The following is a 26,255-nucleotide window of genomic DNA, read 5'->3' on the forward strand; positions in this document are numbered from 1 at the left end:
CTCACTCCCACTCACTCACTCAGTGCCTCACACTCACCCCCACTCTCTCACTCAGTGTCTCACACTAACTCCCACTCACTCACTCAGTGTCTCACACTCACCCCCACTCACTCACTCAGTGTCTCACGCTTACCCCCACTCTCACACTCAGTGTCTCACACTCACCCCCACTCACACTCACTGAGTGCCTCACACTAACTCCCACTCACTCACTCAGTGTCTCACACTCACCCCCACTCACTCACTCAGTGTCTCACACTAACTCCCACACACTAACCCCCACTCACTCACTCAGTGTCTCACACTAACTCCCACACACTAACCCCCACTCACTCACTCAGTGTCTCACACTAACTCCCACACACTAACCCCCACTCACTCACTCAGTGTCTCACACTCACCCCCTCACACACTCACTCAGTCTCTCACACTCACCCCCACACACACTCACTCAGTCTCTCACACTCACCCCCACACACACTCAGTCTCTCACACTCAACCCCACACACACTCAGTCTCTCACACTCATCCCCACACACACTCACTCAGTCTCTCACACTCACCCCACAAACTCACTCAGTTTCTCACCCTCACACACTCACTCAGTCTCTCACCCTCACACACACATTCAGTGCCTCACACTCACCCTCACACACTCATCTGTACACACACTCACTCAGTCTCTCACACTCACCCGCACGCCACACTCAGACTCTCACATTCCCCCACACACACTCACTCAGTCTCTCACACTCGCCCCCACACACACTCACTCAGTCTCTCACACTCACCCCCACACACTCACTCAGTTTCTCACACTCACCCCCACACACACTCAGTCTCTTACACTCACCCCCACACACACTCACTCAGTTTCTCACACTCACCCCCACACACACTCAGTCTCTCACACTCACCCCCACACACACTCACTCAGTCTCTCACACTCACCCCCTCACACTGTCTCTCACACTCACCCCCACACACACTCTCTCAGTCTCTCACACTAACCCACACACACACACTCACTCAGTCTCTCACACTCACCCCCACATACACTCAGTCTCTCACACTCATCCTCACACACTCACTCAATCTCTCATACTCCGGTTCCCAGTCTCCCACCTGCCTCGGTTCCCGATCTCCTGCCCCGATTCCCGGTCTCCTGCCCGCCCCGGTTCCCGGTCTCCTGCCCGCCCCGGTTCCCGGTCTCCTGCCCGCCCCGGTTCCCGGTCTCCTGCCCGCCCCGGTTCCCGGTCTCCTGCCCGCCCCGGTTCCCGGTCTCCTGCCCGCCCCGGTTCCCGGTCTCCTGCCCGCCCCGGTTCCCGGTCTCCTGCCCGCCCCGGTTCCCGGTCTCCTGCCCGCCCCGGTTCCCGGTCTCCTGCCCGCCCCAGTTCCCGGTCTCCTGCCCTCCCCGGTCTCCTGCCCGCCCCGGTTCCCGGTCTCCTGCCCGCCCCGGTTCCCGGTCTCCTGCCCGCCCCGGTTCCCGGTCTCCTGCCCGCCCCGGTTCCCGGTCTCCTGCCCTCCCCGGTTCCCGGTCTCCTGCCCGCCCCGGTTCCCGGTCTCCTGCCCGCCCCGGTTCCCGGTCTCCTGCCTGCCCCAGTTCCCGGTCTCCTGCCCTCCCCGGTCTCCTGCCCGCCCCGGTTCCCGGTCTCCTGCCCGCCCCGGTTCCCGGTCTCCTGCCCGCCCCGGTTCCCGGTCTCCTGCCCGCACCGGTTCCCGGTCTCCTGCCCACCCCGGTTCCCGGTCAACTGCCCTCCCCGGTCTCCTGCCCGCCCCGGTTCCCGGTCTCCTGCCCGTCTCGGTTCCCGGTCTCCTGCCCGTCTCGGTTCCCGGTCTCCTGCCCGCCCCAGTTCCCGGTCTCCTGCCCGTCCCGGTTCCCGGTCTCCTGCCCGTCTCGGTTCCCGGTCTCCTGCCCGTCCCTGTTGCCGGTCTCCCACCTGCCCCGGTTCCCGGTCTCCTGCCCGCCCCGGTTCCCGGTCTCCTGCCCGCCCCGGTTCCCGGTCTCCTGTCCGCCCCGGTTCCCGGTCTCCTGCCCGCCCCGGTTCCCGGTCTCCTGCCCGTCCCGGTTGCCGGTCTCCTGCCCGCCCCGGTTCCCGGTCTCCTGCCCGCCCCAGTTCCCGGTCTCCTGCCCGCCCCTGTTCCTGTTCTCCCACCTGCCCCGGTTCCCGGTCTCCTGCCCGCCCCGGTTCCCGGTCTCCTGCTCGCCCCGGTTCCCGGTCTCCTGCCTGCCCCGGTTCCCAGTCTCCTGCCCGCCCCGGTTCCCGGTCTCCTGTCCGCCCCGGTTCCCGGTCTCCTGCCCGCCCCAGTTCCCGGTCTCCTGCCCGCCCCGGTTCCCGGTCTCCTGCCCGCCCCGGTTCCCGGTCTCCTGCCCGCCCCGGTTCCCGGTCTCCTGCCCGCCCCAGTTCCCGGTCTCCTGCCCGCCCCGGTTCCCGGTCTCCTGCCCGCCCCGGTTCCCGGTCTCCTGCCCGCCCCGGTTCCCGGTCTCCTGCCCGCCCCGGTTCCCGGTCTCCTGCCCGCCCCGGTTCCCGGTCTCCTGCCCACCCCGGTTCCCCGGTCTCCTGCCCGCCCCAGTTCCCGGTCTCCTGCCCGCCCTGGTTCCCGGTCTATGCCCACCCTGGTTCCCGGTCTCCTGCCCTCCCCGGTTCCCGGTCTCCTGCCCGCCCCGGTTCCCAGTCTCCTGCCCGCCCTGGTTCCCAGTCTCCTGCCCGTCCCAGTTCCCAGTCTCCTGCCCATCCTGGTTCTCGGTCTCCTGCCCATCACGGTTCCCGGTCTCCTGCCCGCCCCGGTTCCCAGTCTCCTGCCCGCCCTGGTTCCCAGTCTCCTGCCCGTCCCAGTTCCCGGTCTCCTGCCCATCCTGGTTCTCGGTCTCCTGCGCATCACGTTTCCCGGTCTCCTGCCTGCCCCGGTTCCAAGTCTCCCACCTGCCCGAGTTCCTGGCAGCTCCGACCCACCTGGTCCCATTGTACTTGCTTCTCTGTCCTAACGTCCCGATCCGTGAACAGATATTAAAAACTGAACGGCAACTGATTTGTTTTACTTGTCCAATCACTGGCTCACCAGTGGCTACCTAGCAATAGCCAATGCATGGAGAAACCACCCTGTGATTGGCTCAGCATTTTTGGACATTCTTTCCGGGACGTTTTGGTGTTGACTTGTTACCAACACTTGGAGGATGCGGTAGGCCACTTAAAAATGCCGCATCGGCCACATCATGGGCCTACGGGCCGTGTTGGACAAGCCGATTTTAGCTTGTACACGCAGCTGCTATCGATGATGGAGGAAGTGAATGTTTAAAGTGCTAGATTGAGGTGCCAGGCTGACAGTCCCTGGTATATTCTTTTAGTCTCATGGAATCACACAGGGCAGAAGGAGGCCATTCGGCCCATCGTGTGAGTGCCTGGTTTGTACTGAGTTAGCCGCCCTCAGCTAACAACAATGGCGCTATAATCTTTTCAGTGCTCCAACGGGGGTGGGGGAAGGTTTGGCACAATTGACGATCAGTGATGGCGTGTTGGTAACCACGGCCACCGAGTGTAGCCAGGACTAGTTTTGGCATTGTGACCACCCCTCACAAGGTTAACTTCTCCCCCAAAAGAGAGAAGTGGAAGAAAGTGGGGAAACGGAAATATTCACAAGCTATTTTTAATCACAATGAATATTTTAATAAGACATTGCGTAACAAAATTTCCATTTGAAGAAAGAATTGAGAAATTCTGCCTGATTTTGTTCGCACAGAGAAGATTGATTTGAAATTTGAAAGGACGGGACAGATTAGACAGAAACAAACAATGTGGTGCCTAGAATGAGGACACACTGATATACCATGAAGTGGAATGATAGGGCGCATGGGAAAGCCTTTTACACATGGGGTTGCAGGACTGTAGAATGCAGTGCCTGAGTTAGAGATTGAAACAGGTACCATGAAACCATTGAAGAATAATTTTGGTAGGTGGTTGAGAGAAAAGGAAATAAGGAGATGTCGGAATTGAATGGCAACGGGAAGAAGGAGGTTAAATGCCAACACAAACTGGTTGGGATGAATGACATGCCTCAGTTTCGTTAAATGATATGTAATTCCATATAAATGGGTACAATGCTGAGCATCCAACATGATCACAAAATGTACAATCTCAGACTAAACAAATGTGACCCGAGATAGATTAATAAACCAATTAAAAGTGAGACGCAGAGGAAAAATGATCTTCATAGAATCGCTATTTCATAGAATCGCTACTTCATAGAATCGCTACTTCATAGAATCGCTACTTCATAGAATCGCTACTTCATAGAATCCTTACAGTGCAGAAGGAGGACAGCCAGCTCATCAGGTCTGCACTGACCCTCTGAAAGAGTGCCCTACCCAAGCTCACTCACTGACCCTCTGAAAGAGCGCCCTACCCAAGCTCACTCCCCCACCCCATCCCTATAACCCCACTAAGGGGCAATTTAGCATGGCCAATGCACCTAACCTGCACATCTTTGGAATGTGGGGGGAAACCAGAGCACCCGGAGGAAACCCACGCAGACACGGGGAGAAGGTGCAAACTCCACACAGACAGACAGTCACCCGAGGCCGGAATTGAATGCGGGTCCCTGGCACTAACCACTAATCCTTCCGGGAGAAAAGAGAAGGGGCCGACTGAGGTGAAAGCAAGAAAATGCTGCATGATTAGAGAGCCAATGGAGAACAGCAGCTTAGGTCAAACGTAATATTGTGAAGCTCTTGCAACACCACAACCTCTAGAAGGCAGAGAATAGGTTAAACCCATAAAAGATGCAAACAGGCTTGAAACCGAAGATTAGCGTAAGGGCTCTGAAGAGAAACATGAGGCGCAGACCCTCCCCACACAGTGATTTTGTAGGTAAAATGGATGCCGGAAATATAAATGCGATGATCAGTGAGAGACGGAGGAGACGTTCAAACACTGGAATCGGAGCAGAAAAGAGCAGGAAATCTCCGACAGAGCGGGAAACTCTGAGGAAGAATGGGGGAAATTTGAGTTTTTCAATCTGGAAAGGAAGAAGGAGAGGGATTGATTTAGAAAGGTTGCAAATATTGTTTGTGGTGTAGAAAACGTTAGTGCAGAATCTGGGTTTAAATTGTGCAAATAGAAATAGGCGACATAAATTCAAACCAGTAAAAGATCATGAGCCGATTGATAGTTGGGAATACCTTTTCGCATTAAGATCAATATGTTGAAATCAAGTCCCCCTAGAGTAGGGGAGGTATAAAATCCTGGAATCATTTAAGAAACAATTAGATGTTGAAAAGCAGTTTGTACAAAGAAATTCCTTAACGAGACAGGTTGTTAAGTATTTGTAATGATTTCCTTTTTAACAAGTACATTGCTAGTTAGAATGTGTGCGCAGTACAATTACTGGCCCCTATTTGGACCGGTCTGTTCAAGGTTGTCCCTGCTTAGTACTGGATCTGATTGGAGCAGGCCATTCTCTGCACTATTTTAAGCGGCTGCTTGACATCGCTGGCTGAACAGGACTTCCACCACCGTCGGGTCTATGAGGGTTGACGTATCCCCCAAATCTTTTTCATTGCAAGCAATATGCCTCAGGATGCGCCTCATTATTTTACCTTTGGAAAAGAAAGAAATGATTGGTTAAAAAATGTGTTTTGTTAGTTGGATGCTTTTTACAAATGGCCTTAACTTCACCCGCTGCAGTCTCAGAACATCAGAATGACACATGGGGCAGGAATCTCCGACCCCCCGCCGGGTCGGAGAATCGCCAGGGGGCAGCGTGAATCCTGCCCATGCCGGCTGCCGAATTCTCCGGCGCCGGGGATTTGGCAGAGGCCCCTCCTGAGATCCTCCGCCCCGCGATGGGCCGAGTGGCCGCCCGTATTTTGTCAGCCCCACCGGCGTAAATTAGAGTAGGTCCTTACCGGCGGGAGCTGGCGGCGCGGGCGGCCTCCAGGGTCCTCGGGGGGGCGCGGTAGGATCGGGCCCTGGGAGGTGCCCCCACGGTGGCTTGGCCCGCGAACGGGGCCCACCGATCTGCGGGCGGGCCAGTGCCGTGGGGGCACTCTATTGTTCCGCGTCGACTGCTGTGGTCCTCTGCAATGGCCGGCGCGGAGAAGATCCCCTCCTGTGCATGCGCTGGGATGTCGCCACACACGCTGGCGCTCAGGCGCATGCGCCAACTCGTGGCGGCTGGTGGAGGCTCTTCAGCGCCGGTTGGCGTGGCGCCAAGCCCCTTCCCCGCAGGCAGGCGTGGCGCAAACCACTCCGGCGCCGGCCTAGCTCCTGAAGGTGCGGAGGATTCCGTGGGCGTGATTCTCCGAGCCCCACGCCGGGCCGGAGAATCGCCGCAACCGTGTCACGCCGCCCCGACGCACGATTCTCTGAGGTGCGGAGAATCGGCACCATTTGCGCTGGCGCGTTTGGCGCGGCACCGGTCGCGGGCCGCTGTACGAGGCCGGGCCGCCGATTCTCTGGCCCGGATGGGTCGAGCGGCCACGCGGATACGGCAGAGTCCCGCCGGTGCCATTCACCCCTGGTCGCTGCCGGCGGGAACTCTGCGCGAAGGGTCAGGGGGCAGCCGGTGGGTCGGGGAAAAGCGCTCCTTCACCGGCGGGGGCCTCCGATGGGGTCTGGCCCACGATCAGGGCTCACCGATCGGCGGGCCTGCCTCTCCCCCCCCCTCCCCGGGCCTACTTTGTTCCGCTTCCGGCCCAAAAACCCCCGCGCCATGTTGCGTCGGGGCCGGAGCGTTGAAGAAGTCCCTCGCGCTTGCGCGGGTTGGCATGGCCCCCATTTGTCGCCGGGAAGGGAGGCTGGAGCGGCGTGAACCGCTCCAGCGCCGTGCTGGCCCCATGTGGCGGACAGAATCGGTAGTCCCCGCGACTGTTTCGCGCCGTCGTGAAACGCGACGGCGTTCACGACGGCGCGAACACTTAGTCTCCATTTTGGAGAGTCGCGCCCCGCACCTTTGGGGCGGCCTGACGCCGGAGTGGTTCACGCCACTCCTCGGCCCTGGGACCCCCCGCCCAGCCAGGTAGGGGAGAATCACGCCCAAGATTTACCTGAACGGGTTTTTGGGAGCCCAGGTGCATTCTGGATGTAGTCAGGCGTTGCTATTGGTCCAATCTTTTGTCGTACTACAAATGTAAAGAGAGATAATAAGTAAGTTTCACTGCATTATTTTCTAGTGATTTTGTCTTGTTGCCTGTCCAGGTGAAACCCGTCAGCATTAAGGAATGAAGACATTTCCATTCTTTCGCCTACAGTTCAGGCATCAGACGTTCCCGTAGAAGATTCTTACAGCTTTAAACTCGTCAAGGTCATCAAAGTCCCACCCACTTCTTCAGTGTGATGTTCCCTTTCTCATAACAGCAGCCTTCTGGCATGATTAATATGGGCCACAAAAGTGGGTAACTGGGTCTTCATTGGTAGCACTCTGGCCTCGGTGTCAGAAGAATGTCACCGTGCCCCGACCTCCCCCGCCCCTGACACTCCGTTTAAGATGAAGATGGGAAGAGATTTATTCTCTCAGAGAGTCACCAAAGTTTGGAGTTCTCTTCCCCAGAGAGCAGTGGGGTCTGGCCCATCGAATATATTAGACAGATTTGTGACTGACAAGGGTTATGGGTTCAGAGTTCTGCTCCTGCTCCTAGTCCTTATCTCAGGCCCAGCCTCCCTCATAATAAAGAGAATGTTGGATAAAGCTCCAGGTCCTACGTTTATACTGGAAGTACATGTTTTTGTCACTGAGTTCCTTCATTTGGAGCCTCATTTCCAGCATAACCTAAGCCTTGTGCGACTAGGCCGAATTACCTTTGTTTTTCAGTTCATCTGTAATGGTCTGAGTCAATTCTCTTCCATCCTTCAGAGTGACAAAACAGTAAATACATTCGCCCTTCACCGGGTGTGGATGGCTCACCGCAGCAACCTCTGCCACTGCACTGTGCTCTGCCAGGGCCGACTCCACCTCAGCACTGCTCAGCAGGTGACCTGTTGGTGTCAGAACAAAGACTCAAAACACACATCCATGGGGTGAGCAGTACGAGACATTCGCCACAGCAAGATAGTGCGATTTAAACTACCATCTGAGTAAGGAAGCCTTCCCGCTAGTCCAGAGAGGGAGCTGAAGCAGCCGAGACCTCTCAGATTTAGCTTTTTACTTTCTTTTGTCGATCACGTCAGGCCCTCTCAAGGTGACTTTAGGTCTCTCCTGTCTCAAACGTCTGCTCCCCTCACTTTCCTAACAGGAGACACCCTCCTGGAGCAACACAATTCTTCGAGTGTGAGAGGGAGGCCGTTGGTCACCCAAATATGGAACATGTTAATGGGGCTTAGGAGTTAACCGGGCTCCAGGTCCAATGTGACATGGGCAGAGGAGCGGGAAGCCAGTGCGTTTCCTCGGAAAATCCACTGCTTGTTACAGCAACCCCGGTGAGTTTAGTAATTTCTCAAGCTGACTTCAATATCATTTTTATTTTATCGTTCTTTGCAATGTGAGCATAGCTATTGCCCTTGAGAAGGTGGTGGTCAGCCGTCTTGTTGAACCACTGCAGTCCGTGTGGTATAGGTGCACCTACAGTGCTGTTAAGGAGGGAATTCCAGGATTTTGAACAGCAAAACATTTCCAAATCAGGATGGTGTGTGGCTTGGAGGGGAACTCCCAAGTGGCGGATACAATCAATAGATATGAATGTTGCAACGCCCTCCGAAATGTCCTCCTGCATCAGGCATTGGTGGTGTATTGGGATGGGGTAAAATGTGGAGTTTTTGGAAGCTCTCAGATAGACACAGTCCTCAGCAGACACTCAGCCAACCTTGGAACTCTGCTATTTCTCTCCTCTGGAAAACTTCACTTTAGCTGACCCAGCCCACCCTTGTACAGAGGAATTCCAGTCCAAAACCCCCTGTTGAGCAGCAATGTCTCCAGCACAGCGACGCTCATCTCCCAGGCTTCGCAGCTGCCTATCTTGTGGTGATCAAAGGGCTGAACCATAGATACAGGCGGATAGGTAGATGACGCAATGCACTGGACACCTGAGTTACAGTGGGTGTAGCCACCCTACTGCGAGCTGTTCCGAGGTCCAGAGTTGTGGATGGCCTCTACCCTGAACTGCGGCGGCAGCCCCAGACATTGTTCTGGTGAACCCCAACATCTGCCCGCCAAGGTGTTCCAAACATATTTAACACTTGCGTCTTTTCCCACGGCATCACGGAGAATTAGGCAGCTGTGGTCAAGCCTTCATCTGTATCCATTAGTGAGATGCAAATGAGGTTCCTCTGGCCTCCAGCGGCATTCCCTATCCGCTATGGTGGGCATCAGCGAAAGATCTTGGGCGGCACAATGATCAGCACTGCTGCCTCACAGCACCAGGGACCGGGGTTCAATTCTGACCTTGGGTCACTGTCTGTGCGGAGTTTGCACTTTCTCCCCCTGTCAGTGTGAGTTTCTTCCGGGTGCCCCGGTTTCCTCCCACAGTCCAAAGATGTGCAGGTTAGGTGGATTTGCCATGCTAAATCGCCCCTAGGTGCTGTGACAGGGATAGAACGGTGGATTGGGCCTAGGGTTGGTGCAGACTCGATGGGTCAAATGGCCTTCTTCTGCTCTGTAGAAATTCTATGATTATATGATTCTATAAATTCACGCCTGCGTAACACCGATTTTTGGGCCTTTCACTGAATTTCCTGCTCCTGATTGCCTTTGAGCCCGGATCAGTGATGTTAGGCGCCTTTTCAATATAGCACCCGGATAGGACAGCGGACTGCATACCATCAGGAGTGCCCAACCAGAATATGGCGCATAATATCTGGTTACATAATTAATGAGGCGGGGACCAGAAGATTTGCCGTGTTTTTCCACTGGCCCCCATAACAAGAAGCATTCCACATTCCCGCCCCCTGCCACGGGACTTAGTCCCCAAATGGGAATGTTTCAGTCATCCTCTCCCTGTCCTTATGGAACCTTCTCTCAGACCACCACCATCTTAAAACCTTTCCAAGGAAAAACACGTGCTTGATGCAGTGAGTATAGAGGAGGAAACTGTCATATTAGTAAGATGTACTCCCTGTGGCCCTTTTGATAGCCAAAATTAACAAGTATCCTTAATTCAAAGACCTGAATCGTAGGAATATTGATGGCATACTGCTGGAATATTACATTTCCATGCTGACTAAATGCTTCCTAAAGGGACAGGACACAAGTATGCTCCAATAGGGTGGCATGGTGGCACGCTGGTTAGCTCTGCTGCCTCACAATATCAGGGATCCGGGTTCAAGTCACCTTAGGTGACTGTGTGGAGTTTGCACGTTCTCCCTGTATCTGCGTGGGTTTCCTCCGGGTGTTCCGGTTTCCTCCCACAGTCCAGAGATGTGCAGGTTAGCTGGAGTTAAAGGATGGGGCGGTGGTTTGAGTCTAGGTAGGGTGCTCTTTCAGAGAGGGTCGGTGCGGACACGATGGGCCAATGGCCTCCTTGTGCAGTGTAGGAATTCTATGGTTCCAAGTAGATTATCTGGTCATCATCACTCGCCAATTCTGGGATCTTGCTGTGTTGTGTTTTCCACATTACAACAGTGATTATGCTTAGACATTACATCAGTGGCTGAAAAGCACTTTGGAATATTCGAACGTTGTGCATGGCACTATCTAAATGAATTATTTTTTTAATGATGTATGTCCACTCAGGCATTCCTCGTGCTTGTCAGAAATTACATTTGACTGTTTTTTTCTTTCAGTTACAACCAGGTCTAAACAAAGCGATAATCCCGTTTGAAAGGCCATTAATATTTTTACCTGAGACATTCAGCATATCATCTATCCGTCCAGTGATCCAGTAATAACCTTCTCCATCTCGCCTGCAACCTGGACAACAAATCTTTCTGTGAGTAACAGCGGCAGTCACATAGCTGCAAAAGTAGCTCTTTAATTATTTATCCATTTAAGCTGACCAATTGTGAATAAAAACTAGAAGGAACATATTTAAATGTTGCTTTCAGTCGCGCTCATGTTTCAAAACTGAATCACGCAGGATGCTGTTGCTTCTCTTCAAATCAGTCTGAAACATTACTTCAGTTGAATCTCATTGGTGAAAATGAAATTAAATGAAAGTCGCCATAGACCCCGAGGACCATGGGCTGCTTTCCCCTTTTGGGGGAGAGCTGACTGGTGGTGATTTAACCTGAGGCCCACCACACCTCAGGCGAGGGGTGAGGTTGAGAAGGCGGGGTCTTCATGAATAACCTTCATGAATAATTGGTAACACTTAAAGAAAAGCCAGGAATGTACCTTCGGCCCTGACCCACCACCTCCACCTCACCCCACTGGCTCCTCACACAGTCAGTGAAAGCAAAATCTGGAAAATTCCACTCCCTCATTATTCTCCTGATATCCATCCTGTCAAATTCCCCCTAGATCGAAGGCATTCAGAAATTCAGCTCACACTGCACAAGCTGGCAATGCATTCCAGAGGCTCACTACACTCGGGGGAAAAGAAATACCATCTAATAGCTAGCTTATTTCTACCGTAGTTTAAATCCCTGTCCTTCCCATACACCCCGGGTCCTCCCCATTTGCCTGACTGAATTGGTCGAGCATTAGGTACGTAATCCAGCCCTCTGATTATTTTGTATTGCTCTCAGCACACTCTTCTCATGCAGTATAAATTGTTGTTCCCTTTACATTTGGTACTCTTGTGGGTTGTCCTGATGAGTGCAAGATGAAAAACTTTGACAAAAAAATGTCTTTTTTTTTCAGCAATACTCAGGTTTTGTACAACTCTATTGGGTTTCCACATCGTTATGAAGTACATCGACCCACCTCCTCAATCATTCTTCTGAACCTGTTCGAAGGCCAGTACATCACTCACTCGGGAAACCAAAACTGGGCCAATATGATGTTGTCTAACCAAGGATCTATTTAAGGACAACATTGTGCTTCACAAATAAGCTGGACTGAATTTTGTTGGTGCATTCCGGGTCCCCTCTTCCAACTATTTTATCCCTTATGAGCCACCTTCCCTGCAGCCAGAGTGCACCTCCTGTTTAGGAGTTTCTCCCTGCCTTTAAGTGACATCGGCAAGTATGTCTCCCTAACCCCATAAACAGACGCAGCAAATAAGCAGCACAGGTAGTGCAGTCGGCAGGCATGACCCATTGTAATGAGCTGGCGGCACGCGGTCCCTATCCAGCCCTGTTCTCGTGTACAGTCGAATTTCCAGGCCTATGTCTTGGCCTCGACTTTCCTACTCCCTGCATTAAAGTTCGAAAGATTCTTTTTTAAAGGCCAATGATTGTAAGAAAGGGACTGTGAACGCAGGTTTTAAACATTCATATCCGCCGTGAGAAAATACTTAAACACTTGATAATTATTATCAAACGTGATGGCACCAATAAGGTATTACTGGGGAAGGAAAATGTAAAAATAATAATATAAAACGATTCTCTAAAGGGATTTAGACCACTCAAATTAGAATTTAAGTCCAAACATATCTACTGTTTATGTATAAGTTATACATAGAAACATACATAGAAATAGAAGCAGGAGGAGGCCATTCAGCCCTTCGAGCCTGCTCCGCCATTCATTATGATCGTGGTTGATCATCTAGTTCAGTACCCTGATCCAGCCTCCCCCCCCCCCCCATATCCCCACCTCCCCACCCCCCATATCCCTTTAGCCCCAAGAGCTACATCAAATTCCTCCTTGAAATTACACAATGTTTTGGCCTCAACTACTTTCTGTGGTAATGAATTCCCCAGATTCACCACCCCCTGGGTGAAGAAATTGCTCCTCACCTCAGTCCTAAAAGGTTTACCCCTGATCCTCAAACTATGATCCCTAGTTCTGGACTCCCCCTCCATCAGGATCATTCTTTCCGAATCTACCCTGTCTAATCCTGTTCGAATTTTATAAGTCGCTATGAGATCCTCCCTCACTCTTCTAAACTCAATGAATATAATGCTAACTGATTTGGTCTCTCGATATTGAATGTTATACAAACGCACTAACACAGATAAACGTGTGAGCCCAGCTATTGTTGAACTCTGAAGCCTTTTACTGGTTTATGAGTATTTGTACCAACAGAACATGCCCCAGTATTTGACACGTCAAACGTTATGGTGGAAAATAAAAGCTTGTGGTGTGGGGTGTGACATATTGGCATGTGTTGAAGATTGGCGAGCTCGCAGAAAACAAAGGGTAGTGCGAAATGGTGCTTTTGCTGTTTGGCGTGATGTTAATAGTGTGCCACAGGGATCAAGCGCTGGGCCCTCAGCTTGGTGAAATTTTTATAGATGACTCGGATGAAGGGACAAAAGGTCTGGTTGCTAAATTTCCTGATGATGCAAAGATAGGTAGGAAAGTAAATTGTGAAGAGGACATAAGGAGGCTACAAAGGGACCTTGATAGGTTAAGTGAGGGGACAAAAATCTGGCAAATGGTGAATAATGTGGGCAAAGGTGAAGCTGTCCATTTGAACAGGAAGCATATTATCTAAATGGCTGAGCTCTGAGATGCAGAGGATCTGGGCGCCTCGTGCATGAATCGCAAAACGCCAGTGTGCAGGTACAGCAAGTATTTAGCAAAGCTAATAGAATGTTGTTTGTGAGAGGAATTGAATACAATAGTAGGGAGGTTATGCTTCAGTTACACATGACACTGGTGAGACCATAGCTGGAGTACTGTGTACAGTATTGGCCTCCTTATTTAAGGCAGGATCTAAATGTATTGGAAGCAGTTCAGAGAAGGTTTTACTCAACTGATACTAGGAACGGGCAGGTTGGCTTATGAGGAACGATTGGTCAGGCTAGACTTCAGAAGAGTAAGAAATGACTTGATTGGAACATATAAGATCCTGAGGGGTCTTGACAGGGTGGATGTGGAGAGGATGTTTCCTTTGGTCTGAGAATCTAGAACTAGGGGTCAGTGTTTAAACATAAAGACTCTCACCCAATTGAGGCAAGGATAACAAGACATTTGTTTCTCTCAAAGTGTACTGATTCTTTGGAACTCTTCCTCAAAAGGCAGTGGAAGCAGAGTCTTTGAATATTATCAAGGCAGAGGGAGATAGATTCTTGGTAAACAAGGGGGTGAAAGGTTATCGCAGGTTAGTCAGGTCAACCATGATCATGTTGAACGGCGGAGCAGGTTCGAAGGGCCGAGTGGCCTACTCTTGTACCTAACCCGTATGTTTGTAAAATCTCTTCAAGATTGTGATTTTCTTTTGGCATAAAGCAAGTGAAATAGGTAATTTTCGTCACTCAGCTTTGAACCAATCACCAACCATCTAAACGCCAAAGGTGGGTTCAGCACAAAGGAGGCTTATTCACGTAAGCCTACATTTAATTTTAATATTCATTGAAAGTGAAATAGTGATTTACTGTCTCCAGTGAGATAAAACCCTGGGAACTGTTTGAAGTACGTCATCTCAAAGCGCTCATTGTCTCCATACACCGTACGCAGTATAGACGGCCAAGGTTGTTTGAACACCTGAAAGAAAGACAGAAGAGGTTGATTCCACCAGTTAAAGAATTCCATCGGCATAGTCCTCCAGGGGCATTGACACATTGTTCAGTGTGTTTATTACGGGCGGGATTCTCCATTGCGAATCCGCCCGATACCCCTGCAAACGAGGACGAAAAATTTGGCTGCGCCATGCATTGCAGTGGGATTCTCTACTCCCGCCGCTTGTCAATGGGATTTCCCATTGTCCCATTGCCCCCCCCCCCCAATGCCAATCTAGAGGAAACTGTCTGTCAATCAAGAAGTCTGTTGAAACCACTGTAGCCAAGGAAAAACATTGCTTGATTGACTACGTTCTGTGATAGATCTATTTCTCACTTGCTCAATGTTTATTTACACAAGATAAAGAGGTGTCAAGAGCTTGCAATTTCTTCCATTGATACTTTAAGTGTCTGATTGATTGGCACTTTTATAGGGTGATTTTGTAAGAATGTTATGCATCAATTATTTTTTTAAAGCTTTTTCACACATGATTTTGTTACTGTCGGATTCATTGGTTGTGTGCACGGGGTGAATGGACAATGAAGTGCCAGAAGGTGGCATGGCGGGCGGAGGGGCCATTGTGACTGGGTGAGAAGACATAGGTTGGCATGGGGCGGTAAGAGGTGTTTTGTGTTGTCTCGGGGTTTTAGTGTGTTACCATCTCTTGATGAGGCTTTGCTTATTTTATGAGTGAATTGAGATAGTCGGTATATCATTTTTCTTGAAACCATTTATTAAGAACTGAAAACAAGGACCAGAGGGTAAGCATGTGGTTTCCAAGACATGGTGTTACAACCCCACGAGACTTATGAGGACGATCCGATTGATCTCCCTATGGGGCTTGTGGACAACAAGCTCCCCTGCTGAGGGGCGGAGGCCCGTCAGTGGGCTCGTTAATTCCCAGGTAGGAGCCGGTATCTCAGAATGGCCCTGTCTGGGATTTGGACTGTTGCTTTGAAAATACTTTTCCCAACTGAGAGTTGCAAATGAACCACTTTGACTCTCCTTTTCCGGGCTCCTGTCTTTTTTAAAGATATTTTATTCCAAACATAGACAATAACACCACATTCCCAACAAAACAGAGTTAACACTTTGTACATTTTTCACCTTTTTAATCCCCTCCTTCCCCATCTACCCCCTGCGATGAACAGCTCCTCAAATGTCGTAATGGACGGCCTTCACCATACCTCAAAGCCCTTTTCCGACCCCCTTAAGGCAAACGTAATCACTTCCAACCAGAAAAACCCGTACAGCTCCCCCAGCCAGGCCACAACCCCCAGCGCCCTATCCGACCTCCAATTCAATAGAATCCGTGGCTGGGCAATCAGAGAGACGAAGGCCGCAACACCGGCCCCCTTCCCCTCCATCAGCTCCGGCATTCCGAAAACCCAAAGATCGCCACCATGGGGTCTGGCTTCACCTTAGCTCCCACTATTCACGATAAGGTCCCAAAAACCGCACCCCAGGAGCTCTCCAACTTCCCGCAACCCCAAAACATGTAAACATGACTCGCCGGCCCCCACCCACACTTCTCACATCCATCCGTTACACCCGGGAAGAACACACGCATCCGAGCTGGAGTCATGTGTATCCTGTGCACCACTTTACACTGAATCAAGTTCATTCTAGCATAGGAGGAAATTGAGTTCACTCTCCGCATCTCTTCACTCCAGAGCCCCCATCCTATCTCCCTCCCCAACTCCCCCTCCCACTTAATCATTTGCACCAGCACCTTACCCTGTTCGCCCAACCACCCTTCCGAGCTCCTCTTTGACTACAATACATAAGCTGTTCTGCGTCTTGCTCACTTGAAGCCACTTGGCCATCTGACCCTTGGTTTCATGCCTATATTATCAATACAATCACTGTCTCATTAACATAATTATTAACCCTTTACTCTATACATGAGATGCTATTGTGGGTGGTTGGAGACCATGATGTGGCATGGAAAGGGCATGGGGAGTGTACGGTGGTGGGGGGGGGGGGGTTTAAAAGGGTTGTTTTCTGTCAGTTTTTTTACTGCCACTGGGACAAAGTCCCAGACCATCAAGACAGGCCTGTTAGAAAGCCCACCTCTGCACACAGCAGTCCCTGTGGCTGCCACTGCCTTGTTTCCAGGTATGTCAAGCCCAACTCCACTTAGCACGCTTTCACCCCAGAATGAAAGTCCCAACTCTGCGGACACTTTCTCCTGAGGCAGGCACACTGAGCTGGGAAATTTCCCGACTCCCGCTGCCCATCTCTAGGGTGAACATCACGCCCATTAACTTTGCTTCCCCCTGTACTGAGGCTGTCTGACCTGCTGAGTCGTTCCAGCATTTCCTCTTCTTATTTTATGTTGGCATCAAAGCGATGTAACCCCATGCAGCACATCAGCAGCAGCAAAGGATTTCAGGCAACTTCCAGGCCATTTTGCAAACGAGTTAAGAAATACGATTTCTCGTGTACAGAACTATCTCGAACATCGGTGTTGTGACATATATTTTGTAGTCGGTTCAGAGTTTTAAGAAAGTCCTGTCCGAGATGAACTGAGCACCTACCAAGTAACCTTCAGCCTCTCCTTCCAGCTCTTCACCATGTTCATTGAGAATTGCAGGGAGAACCCCAAAGAATGGAAATGTCTGGAGGAAAAAAGAAACAATGCAATTTGTCGAGTGTGTTTGTGCAGGAAGGAGATGGCTCACACCATGTGAAAGAAATCGTGGCGGCAATTCATTGAAGTGAGGCTTACAGTGGATCCCGGTTTCAATGCTGTAGCAGCTGGTAAAGGAGTCATCATTGGGCCACCCTGTACAGAAATACAAGACAATAAATATAAACATAAGTACATAGATCACATACATAGATTACATAGAATTTACAGTGCAGAAGGAGGCCATTCAGTCCATCGAGCCTGTACCGGCCCCTGGAAAGAGCACCCCCATTTTAAGCCCAGAACTCCACCCCATACCCGTAACCCAGCAACCCCACTCAACCTCTTTGGACACTAAGGGCAATTTAGCAATTTAGCAGTCCACCTAACCTACACGTCTTTGGAGTGTGGGAGGAAACCGGAGCACCCGGAGAAATCCCACGCAGACACGGGGAGAATGTGCAGACACCGCACAGCCAGTGACCCAAGCCGGGAATCAAACCTGGGACGCTGGAGCTGTGAAGCGACAATGCTAACCACCGTGCTACCGTGCCGCCCTGAGCATAAGAACTAGGAGCAGGAGTAGGCCATCTGGCCTCTCGAGCCTGCTCCGCCATTCAATGAGATCATGGCTGATCTTTTGTGGACTCAACTCCACTTTCCAGCCCAAACACTTTATCCCTTTATTCTTCAAAAAACTATCTATCTTTATCTTAAAAACATTTAATGAAGGAGCCTCAACTGCTTCACTGGGCAAGGAATTCCATAGATTCACAACCCTTTGGGTGAAAAAGTTCCTCCTAAACTCAGTCCTAAATCTACTTCCCCGTAATTTGAGGCTATGCCCCCTAGTTCTGCTTTCACCCGCCAGTGGAAACAACCTGCCCGCATCTATCCTATATATTCCCTTCATAATTTTATATGTTTCAATAAGATTCCCCCTCATCCTTCTAAATTCCAACGAGTACAGTCCCAGTCTACTCAACCTCTCCTCGTAATCCAACCCCTTCAGCTCTGGGATTAACCTAGTGAATCTCCTCTGCACACCCTCCAGTGCCAGTACGTCCTTTCTCAAGTAAGGAGACCAAAACTGAACACAATACTCCAGGTGTGGCCTCACTAACACCTTACACAATTGCAGCATAACCTCCCAAGTCTTAAACTCCATCCCTCTAGCAATGAAGGATAAAATTCCATTTGCCTTCTTAATCACCTGTTGCACCTGTAAACCAACTTTTTGCGACTCATGCACTAGCACACCCAGGTCTCTAAGCACAGCAGCATGTTTTAATATTTTATCATTTAAATAATAATCCCTTTTGCTGTGATTCCTACCAAAATGGATAACTTCACATTTATCAACATTGTATTTCATCTGCCAGACCCTAGCCCATTCACTCAACCTATCCAAATCCCTCTGCAGACTTCCAGTATCCGTTGCACTTTTTGCTTTACCACTCATCTTAGTGCCGTCTACAAACTTGGACACATTGCCCTTGGTCCCCAACTCCAAATCATCTATGTAAATTGTGAACAATTGTGGGCCCAACATTGATCCCTGAGGGACACCACTAGCTACTGATTGCCAACCAGAGAAACACCCATTAATCCCCACTCTTTGCTTTCTATTAATTAACCAATCCCCTATCCATGCTACTACTTTACCCTTAATGCCATGCATCTTTATCTTATGCAGCAACCTTTTGTGTGGCACCCTGTCAAAGGCTTTCTGGAAATCCAGATATACCACATCCATTGGCTCCCCGTTAACTACCGCACTGGTAATGTCCTCAAAATATTCCACTAAATTAGTTAGGCATGACCTGCACTTTATGAACCCATGCTGCGTCTACCCAATGGGACAATTTCCATCCAGATGCCTCACTATTTCTTCCTTGATGATATATTCCAGCATCTTCCCTACTACCGAAGTTAAGCTCACTGGCCTATAATTACCCGCTTTCTGCCTACCTCCTTTTTTAAACAGTGGTGTCACGTTTGTTAATTTCCAATCCGCCGGGACCACCCCAGAGTCTAGTGAATTTTGGTAAATTGTCACTAGTGCATTTGCAATTTCCCTAGCCATCTCTTTTAGCACTCTGGGATGCATTCCATCAGGGCCAGGAGACTTGCCTATCTTTAGCCCCATTAGCTTGCCCATCACTACCTCCTTAGTGATAACAATCCTCTCAAGGTCCTCACCTGTCATAGCCTCATTTCTATCAGTCACTGGCATGTTATTTGTGTCTTCCACTGTGAAGACCGACCCAAAAAACCTGTTCAGTTCCTCAGCCATTTCCTCATCTCCCATTATTAAATCTCCCTTCTCATCCTCTAAAGGACCAATATTTACCTTGGCCACTCTTTTTTGTTTTATATATTTGTAGAAACTTTTGCTATCTGTTTTTATATTCTGAGCAAGTTTACTCTCATAATCTATCTTACTCTTCTTTATAGCTTTTTAGTAGTTTTCTGTTGCCCCCTAAAGATTTCCCAGTCCTCTAGTCTCCCACTAATCTTTGCCACTTTGAATGCTTTTTCCTTCAATTTGATACTCTCCCTTATTTCCTCAGATATCCACGGTTGATTTTCCCTCTTTGTACCGTCCTTCCTTTTTGTTGGTATAAACCTTTGCTGAGCACTGTGAAGAATTGCTTGGAAGGTTCCCCACTGTTCCTCAACTGTTTCACCATAAAGTCTTTGCTCCCAGTCTACCTTAGCTAGTTCTTCTCTCATCCCATTGTAATCTCCTTTCTTTAAGCACAAAACACTAGTGTTTGATTTTACCTTCTCACCCTCTATCTGTATTTTAAATTCCACCATATTGTGATCGCTCCTTCCGAGAGGATCCCTAACTATGAGATCATTAATCAATCCTGTCTCATTACACAGGACCAGACCTAGGACCGCTTGTTCCCTCGTAGGTTCCATTACATACTGTTCTAGGAAACTATCGCGGATACGTTCTATAAACCCCTCCTCAAGGCTGCCTTGACCGAGCTGGTTAAGCCAATCGACATGTAGATTAAAATCCCCCATGATAACTGCTGTACCATTTCTACATGCATCAGTTATTTCTTTGTTTATTGCCTTCCCCACCATAATGTTACTATTTGTTGGTCTATAGTCTACTCCTATCAGTTACTTTTTCGCCTTATTATTCCTGATTTCCACCCAAATGGATTCAACCTTATCCTCCATAGCACCGTTGTCATCCCTTACTATTGCCCGGATGTCATGCTTAAATAACAGAGCTACACCACCTCCTTTACCATCCACTCTGTCCTTCTGAATAGTTTGATACCCTCGGATATTTAACTTCCAGTCGTGACCATCCTTTAACCATGTTTCAGTAATGGCCACTAAATCATAGTCATTCACGATGATTTGCGCCATCAACTCATTTACCTTATTCCGAATACTCCGAGCATTCTTCAGGTAAAGTGCACTTATGCTGGCTTTTATACCTCTGTTTTGAATCTTAACACCTCCATCAGTAACCTCTCCTAAGTTATATTTCCTCTTAGCTTTTCTCCTAATTTTCCTTGTCGTTGAACCCATATCTTCATGTAACAACCTGCTGCGTCGCTTACCATTTATGTTTTTACTCCCCGTTTTATTCCTTTTAGTATTACTGGGCCTATTCGCTGAGCTCCCCTCAGTCACTGTACCTTGTACTGTCGCCCTTTTTGATTTTTGACTATGGCTTCTCTGCCTTACACTTTCCCCCTTACTGCCTTTTGTTTCTGTCCCTGTTTTACTACCTTCCGACTTCCTGCATCGGTTCCCATCCCCCTGCCACAATAAAGGTGCAGGTCAGAACGCATTTCACAATATCCTGGCCTAAACCCTCTAGACATTCGCTGTTGGTCAACACATTCATCAGTGCTGCCCCACTCTCAATCTGGGCATGCAATACTCAGAACCGTAAGAAATGGTGATGATCTATGGGCAATAGGGTTCGCCTTTCGATGTTCAATTTCTCTGTAGCAATTTAATGACGTCGCAGTTAAGTGGCCTCTTCAGGAAGTGCTCTGGAATTTCACACAGCAGCATCAAGGTGCGAGGGGGAAAGCGATCATTATGGGTCTACACCCATTGTTATCCACACGGGTAATGGTTGATCTGGGCCTAGCTACTGGGGGAGGTGGGAAGATGAATTAAAATACACACAGGAGAGCATTTGGAGGAGGTGGTTTAATCGCCCGATTTTATACAACTCCAGTTTCCGAGCAGAGGTTGTCTGGCTCATTACCTCACCCGTGACTGTCTAAGGCAGAAGGAGTAAAATACCCTGAAAAGAGAGAAAGGTCACATAAGAACCTTGTTCTAAAGGTGCCATTTATCGAAAACCTTTAGAATTATATGGAGGTGAATTTCCTCTGATATTAACTTAGCTAAAACACATCAGTGACTGCGTACAAACCAGATGTCTCCCACTGTATTAAAAATAGATGTAATCCATTGCCAGTGACAAGGTGAGGGAATCAAAGTGAAAATTATATGCAGTAAAAATTCTAATACAAGCAGGTTTTGTTTTTTGTTTTGAGGGAGAAAGGGCATTTTGGATTCACAACCCTAAGCCTCCAATTCAACTACGATAGTGATTGCCTCTTTACGGCCAACACAGCAGAGTAAGAGTCACCTGACTTGGGTGACCAATCAGGACTCAGTGTGGGGAATCACCCCACAGGGAGGAGTTACCCGAGGCAGAGGTATTTTAGGGCGAGCTGCAAATATGCTGCTGTTCTTGAAGATCACTCAATAGATCCTTTTTTGTTCATTAATGAAGTCTCTGAAAGTGCATCATTGCAACCACAATAATGACCAGAGCAGCGGGGAGAGCACTGAACCCCATTTTCTTGAGTTGGATATAGTAACTGAGTACATCTAATTGGCTCCACTTCCATGATGGCAGCCAATCCAAATCCGATCTCTGTCCAATGACATAGAACTCACCATTAGCCAATCACAAGTCGGGTTGCCAACTTACATTTCTGCTTCAAAACCAGACGCGAATAATTGAAGCAGAAAATTTACAGAATGGTTCATTGTACCTGTGCCTGCCCCAAGTCTTATCCACTTAGTCCCATTCCATACACCTCACTTTGTTCCATTTGCAATTGTATTTCAGAGATAGGGTTAAGGATCTGTAAAGACTTAATTACCTGCAAATGCTCGCATTCAAAGCATTGTCTTGCATCATTTACTTTGTCTATATATATGTTTCTGGAACATACCCCTTCATTCACCTGAGGAAGGAGCAGTGCTCTGAAAGCTAGTGTTTGAAACAAATCTGTTGGACTTTAACCTGGTGTTGTAAGACTTCTTACTGTGCTCACCCCAGTCCAACGCCGGCATTTTCACATAATTGTAGTTAATGGCAGAGGTTGTTTTGGGCTCTTTTGCCATTTTGAGGATATTTGAGGAAACCTATGCATCTCTGCTCAAGAGAGAATAGGATTAGTTTCAGATGACATTCAGAATCTCGAATACCTGCTTGTTGGCCTATGGAATGGTTCTAGGGACATGCCTAGGACTGAAAGTCAGATTCTTCCAGGACCACCGTGTGTTGTGTCTGTTGCCCATAGCCAGAGGTCTGTCAGCCACAGTTCTTTATCCGAGAGGACCATACACCTGCTCTTGCGTCTAACATGAAATTGGTGAGGTGACCGTTTGCAGAGATATCAGCATTCCAAAATGAGAATCCGTGATCCTTGATCTCACCCAAGAAGCATGGTTGGAACTCCTCCTGGTGTGGTACCTCAATATCGTGGGCTGTTTTGGGATCCCCTACTGCTCTTGAGGCCCTCGATATAAAGCTTTCCAAAGTGTCCCAGCCGGTTGCATTTGAAACACTGCACTGAGATGGCTGGACATTGCTGTCATCTGTGAGGACGTTTGGCTCCACAATGCTGACGTGGTCTCCCACCCTCTGTTGGTCTGTTTGGGTATTGCCTTTCTTGGCCTGGAGATTCCCTCGCCTTTTGTTGATTAGTGAGCTGGAGAGTTGGGGTTGCTCTTCAACATGGCTTAACCTCACCACGTAAAATTTTGTTGGCAGACTTCAGACTGCCTGACTATATGGAGGGTTTTTTCCAGGGTCAGGTCTTCTTTTGTCTGTAATACGGCATGACTGAAGTGATTCACACATAATGTCAGAGCACGTGACGTGAGGTGCGTGCTGATTGCTCACAACATTGAGGGTAAGAAGTGTGCCCCCTCTGCATCCAACCAAGCCTGGTAAAGTCCATAAGCTCACCCAGTAGAGATCAGGAAGCAAGCCTGGATCATGATTGTCTTTTTAACCAGACTAAGTGCATTTGCCGAAGATGGCTGTTGAAAAGGTAACATTCAGACAATCAAATATCAAATGCATCTAATCTTTCAGAATGTTTGTGTTGCACTTTGGGATCCTCAATTTGGATTTCCGAACCCGTGACCACTATCATCTAGAGGGACAAGGGCAGCAGATACCTGGGAACACCACCACCTAGAAGTTCCCCTCCAAGCCACTCACCATCCTGACTTGGGAATATTTCACCGTTCCTTCACTGTTGCTGGGTCAAAATCCTGGAACATGCTCCCTAACACCACTAGGGGTGCACCTACGCCACATGGGCTGCAGAGGTTCAAGAATGTAGCTCACCACCACCTTCCCAAGGGAAATTAGGGATGAGAAATGAATGCTGACCAGCCACTGACGCCCACATCTCATGAATGAATAAAATAAACATGAGCATCAATGAACAAGAACAAAGAACAAAGAAAAGTACAGCACAGGAACAGGCCCTTCGGCCCTCCAAGCCCATGCCGACCATGCTGCCCGACTAAACTACAATCTTCTACACTTCCGGGGTCCGTATCCCTCTATTCCCATCCTATTCATGTATTTGTCAAGATGCCCCTTAAATGTCACTATCGTCCCTGCTTCCACCACCTCCTCCGGCAGCGAGTTCCAGGCGCCCACTACCCTCTGTGTAAAAAACTTGCCTCGTACATCTCCTCTAAACCTTGCCCCTCGCACTATGCCCCCTAGTAATTGACCCCTCTACCCTGGGAAAAAGTCTCTGACTATCCACTCTGTATATGCCCCTCATAATTTTGTAGACCTCTATCAGGTCGCCCCTCAACCTCCTTCGTTCCAGTGAGAAGTTTATTCAACCTCTCCTCATAGCTAATGCCCTCCCTACCTGGTAAATCTCTTCTGCACCCTCTCTAAAGCCTCCACATCCTTCTGGTAGTGTGGCGACCAGAATTGAACACTATACTCCAAGTGTGGCCTAACTAAGGTTCTATACAGCTGCAACATGACTAGCCAATTCTTATACTCAATTCCCCGGCCATTGAAGGCAAGCATGCCGTATGCCTTCTTGACTACCTTCTCACCTGTGTTGCCCCTTTCAGTGACCTGTGGACCTGTGCACCTAGATCTCTCTGACTGTCAATACTCTTGAGGCTTCTACCATTCACTGTATATTCCCTACCTGTATGACACCTTCCAAAATGCATTACCTCAGTTTTGTCCGGATTAAACTCCATCTGGCATCTCGCCAACCAAGTCTCCAAATGATCTAAATCCTGCTGTATCCTCTGACAGTCCTCATCGCTATCCGCAATTCCACCAACCTTTGTGTCGTCCGCAAACTTACTAATCAGACCAGTTACATTTTCCTCCAAATCATTTATATATACTACGAACAGCAAAGGTCCCAGCACTGACCCCTGTGGAACATCACTAACCACAGCCTTCCAATCAGAAAAGCACCCTTCCATTGCTACTCTCTGCCTTCTATGACCTAACCAGTTCTGTATCCATCGTGCCAGCTCACCTCTGATCCTGTGTGACTTCGCCTTTTGAACCAGTCTACCATGAGGGACCTTGTCAAAGGCCTTACTGAAGTCCATATAGACAACATCCACTGCCCTATCTGCATCAATCATCTTTGTGACCTCCTCGAAAAACTCTATCAAGTTAGTGAGACACGACCTCCCCTTCACAGAACCGTGCTGCCTCTCGCTAATTCCAAATGGGAGTAGATCCTGACTCGAAGAATTCTCTCCAGTAATTTCCCTACCACTGACATAAGGCTCACCGGCCTGTAGTTCCCTGGATTATCCTTGCTACCCTTCTTAAACAAAGGAGCAACATTGGCTATTCTCCAGTCCTCCGGGACATCACCTAAAGACAGTGAGGATCCAAAGATTTCTGTCAAGGCCTCAGCAATTTCCTCTCCAGCCTCCTTCAGTATTCTGGGGTAGATCCCATCAGGCCTTAGGGACTTATCCACCTTAATATTTTTCAAGACATGCAACACCTCGTCTTTGTGGATCTCAATGTGACCCAGGCTATCTACACACCCTTCTCCAGACTCAACGTCCACCAATTCTTTCTCTTTGGTGAATACTGATGCAAAGTATTCATTTAGTACTTCGCCCATTTCCTCTGGCTCCACATAGATTCCCTTGCCTATCCTTCAGTGGGCCAACCCTTTCCCTGGCTACCCTCTTGCTTTTTATGTACGTGTAAAAAGCCTTGGGATGAGACTTCCGGTGGTGGCTATGAAGGAGTATGTCGCACATTTGGTGGCTCCCGCTCGGGTCGGACCTTTGGACCTTTTCCCCCGATTTTTTACCGGACTTGAATTGAAAAATTGATGACAGAAGCAATTGTCTACTGAATTCCCTCATCACTGCATGGAGAGGAGGACTAGAAGAGCTCGTAAAGGCAGAAACAGACGAAAGGAGCAGGCTTGGGCTGAAGCGGCTGCAGGTGGAAGCATGGCGGAGGACCGGACCTCTGGCTCATCGACCCAGCGGTCAATGGAGCAGCTGATGCAAGTTATCCAGGAGGGCTTCACCAAGCAGAAACGGGACTGCTTGGACCCAATTAAAGAGTCAATTGCGCGGCTGGAGCTCAGATTGGATGCCCAAGATCGGGCGATCCAGAAGGTAGAGAAGGCGCTGGCTGACCAGGAGGGACATCAAACAGCGCTGGAGGTGGAGGTGGAGATGTTAAGAGACCAGTAGAAAAGGATCCTGGAGAAGGTGGAGGACCTAGAGAACAGGTCCCGCCGGCAGAACATGAGAATCGTTGGGCTCCCGGACGGGTACGAAGGAGTGGACGCTGGGGCATACATAGCGGACATGT

The 26,255-nt window shown here is 49.4% G+C and overlaps 1 protein-coding gene across 1 annotated transcript in view; it reads right to left on the reverse strand.

The window, feature by feature from the left end:
• Positions 1 to 3,642: 3,642 nt before the first annotated feature.
• acss2l (acyl-CoA synthetase short chain family member 2 like) overlaps positions 3,643 to 26,255 on the reverse strand; it is a 274,646-nt gene continuing 252,033 nt past the window's right edge. Inside the window, exons 12-18 of the mRNA XM_072468352.1 lie at positions 17,204 to 17,260; positions 17,013 to 17,093; positions 14,349 to 14,457; positions 10,768 to 10,836; positions 7,794 to 7,970; positions 7,043 to 7,117; positions 3,643 to 5,593 (exon numbers count right to left, since the gene is read on the reverse strand). Coding sequence (XP_072324453.1) covers positions 5,466 to 5,593; positions 7,043 to 7,117; positions 7,794 to 7,970; positions 10,768 to 10,836; positions 14,349 to 14,457; positions 17,013 to 17,093; positions 17,204 to 17,260 — 696 coding nt within the window. The 3' untranslated portion in view covers positions 3,643 to 5,465. The remainder of the gene's footprint in view (positions 5,594 to 7,042; positions 7,118 to 7,793; positions 7,971 to 10,767; positions 10,837 to 14,348; positions 14,458 to 17,012; positions 17,094 to 17,203; positions 17,261 to 26,255) is intronic.

Source organism: Scyliorhinus torazame, chromosome 11 (assembly GCF_047496885.1).
Source record: "Scyliorhinus torazame isolate Kashiwa2021f chromosome 11, sScyTor2.1, whole genome shotgun sequence".
Taxonomy (NCBI): Eukaryota; Metazoa; Chordata; class Chondrichthyes; order Carcharhiniformes; family Scyliorhinidae; genus Scyliorhinus; species Scyliorhinus torazame.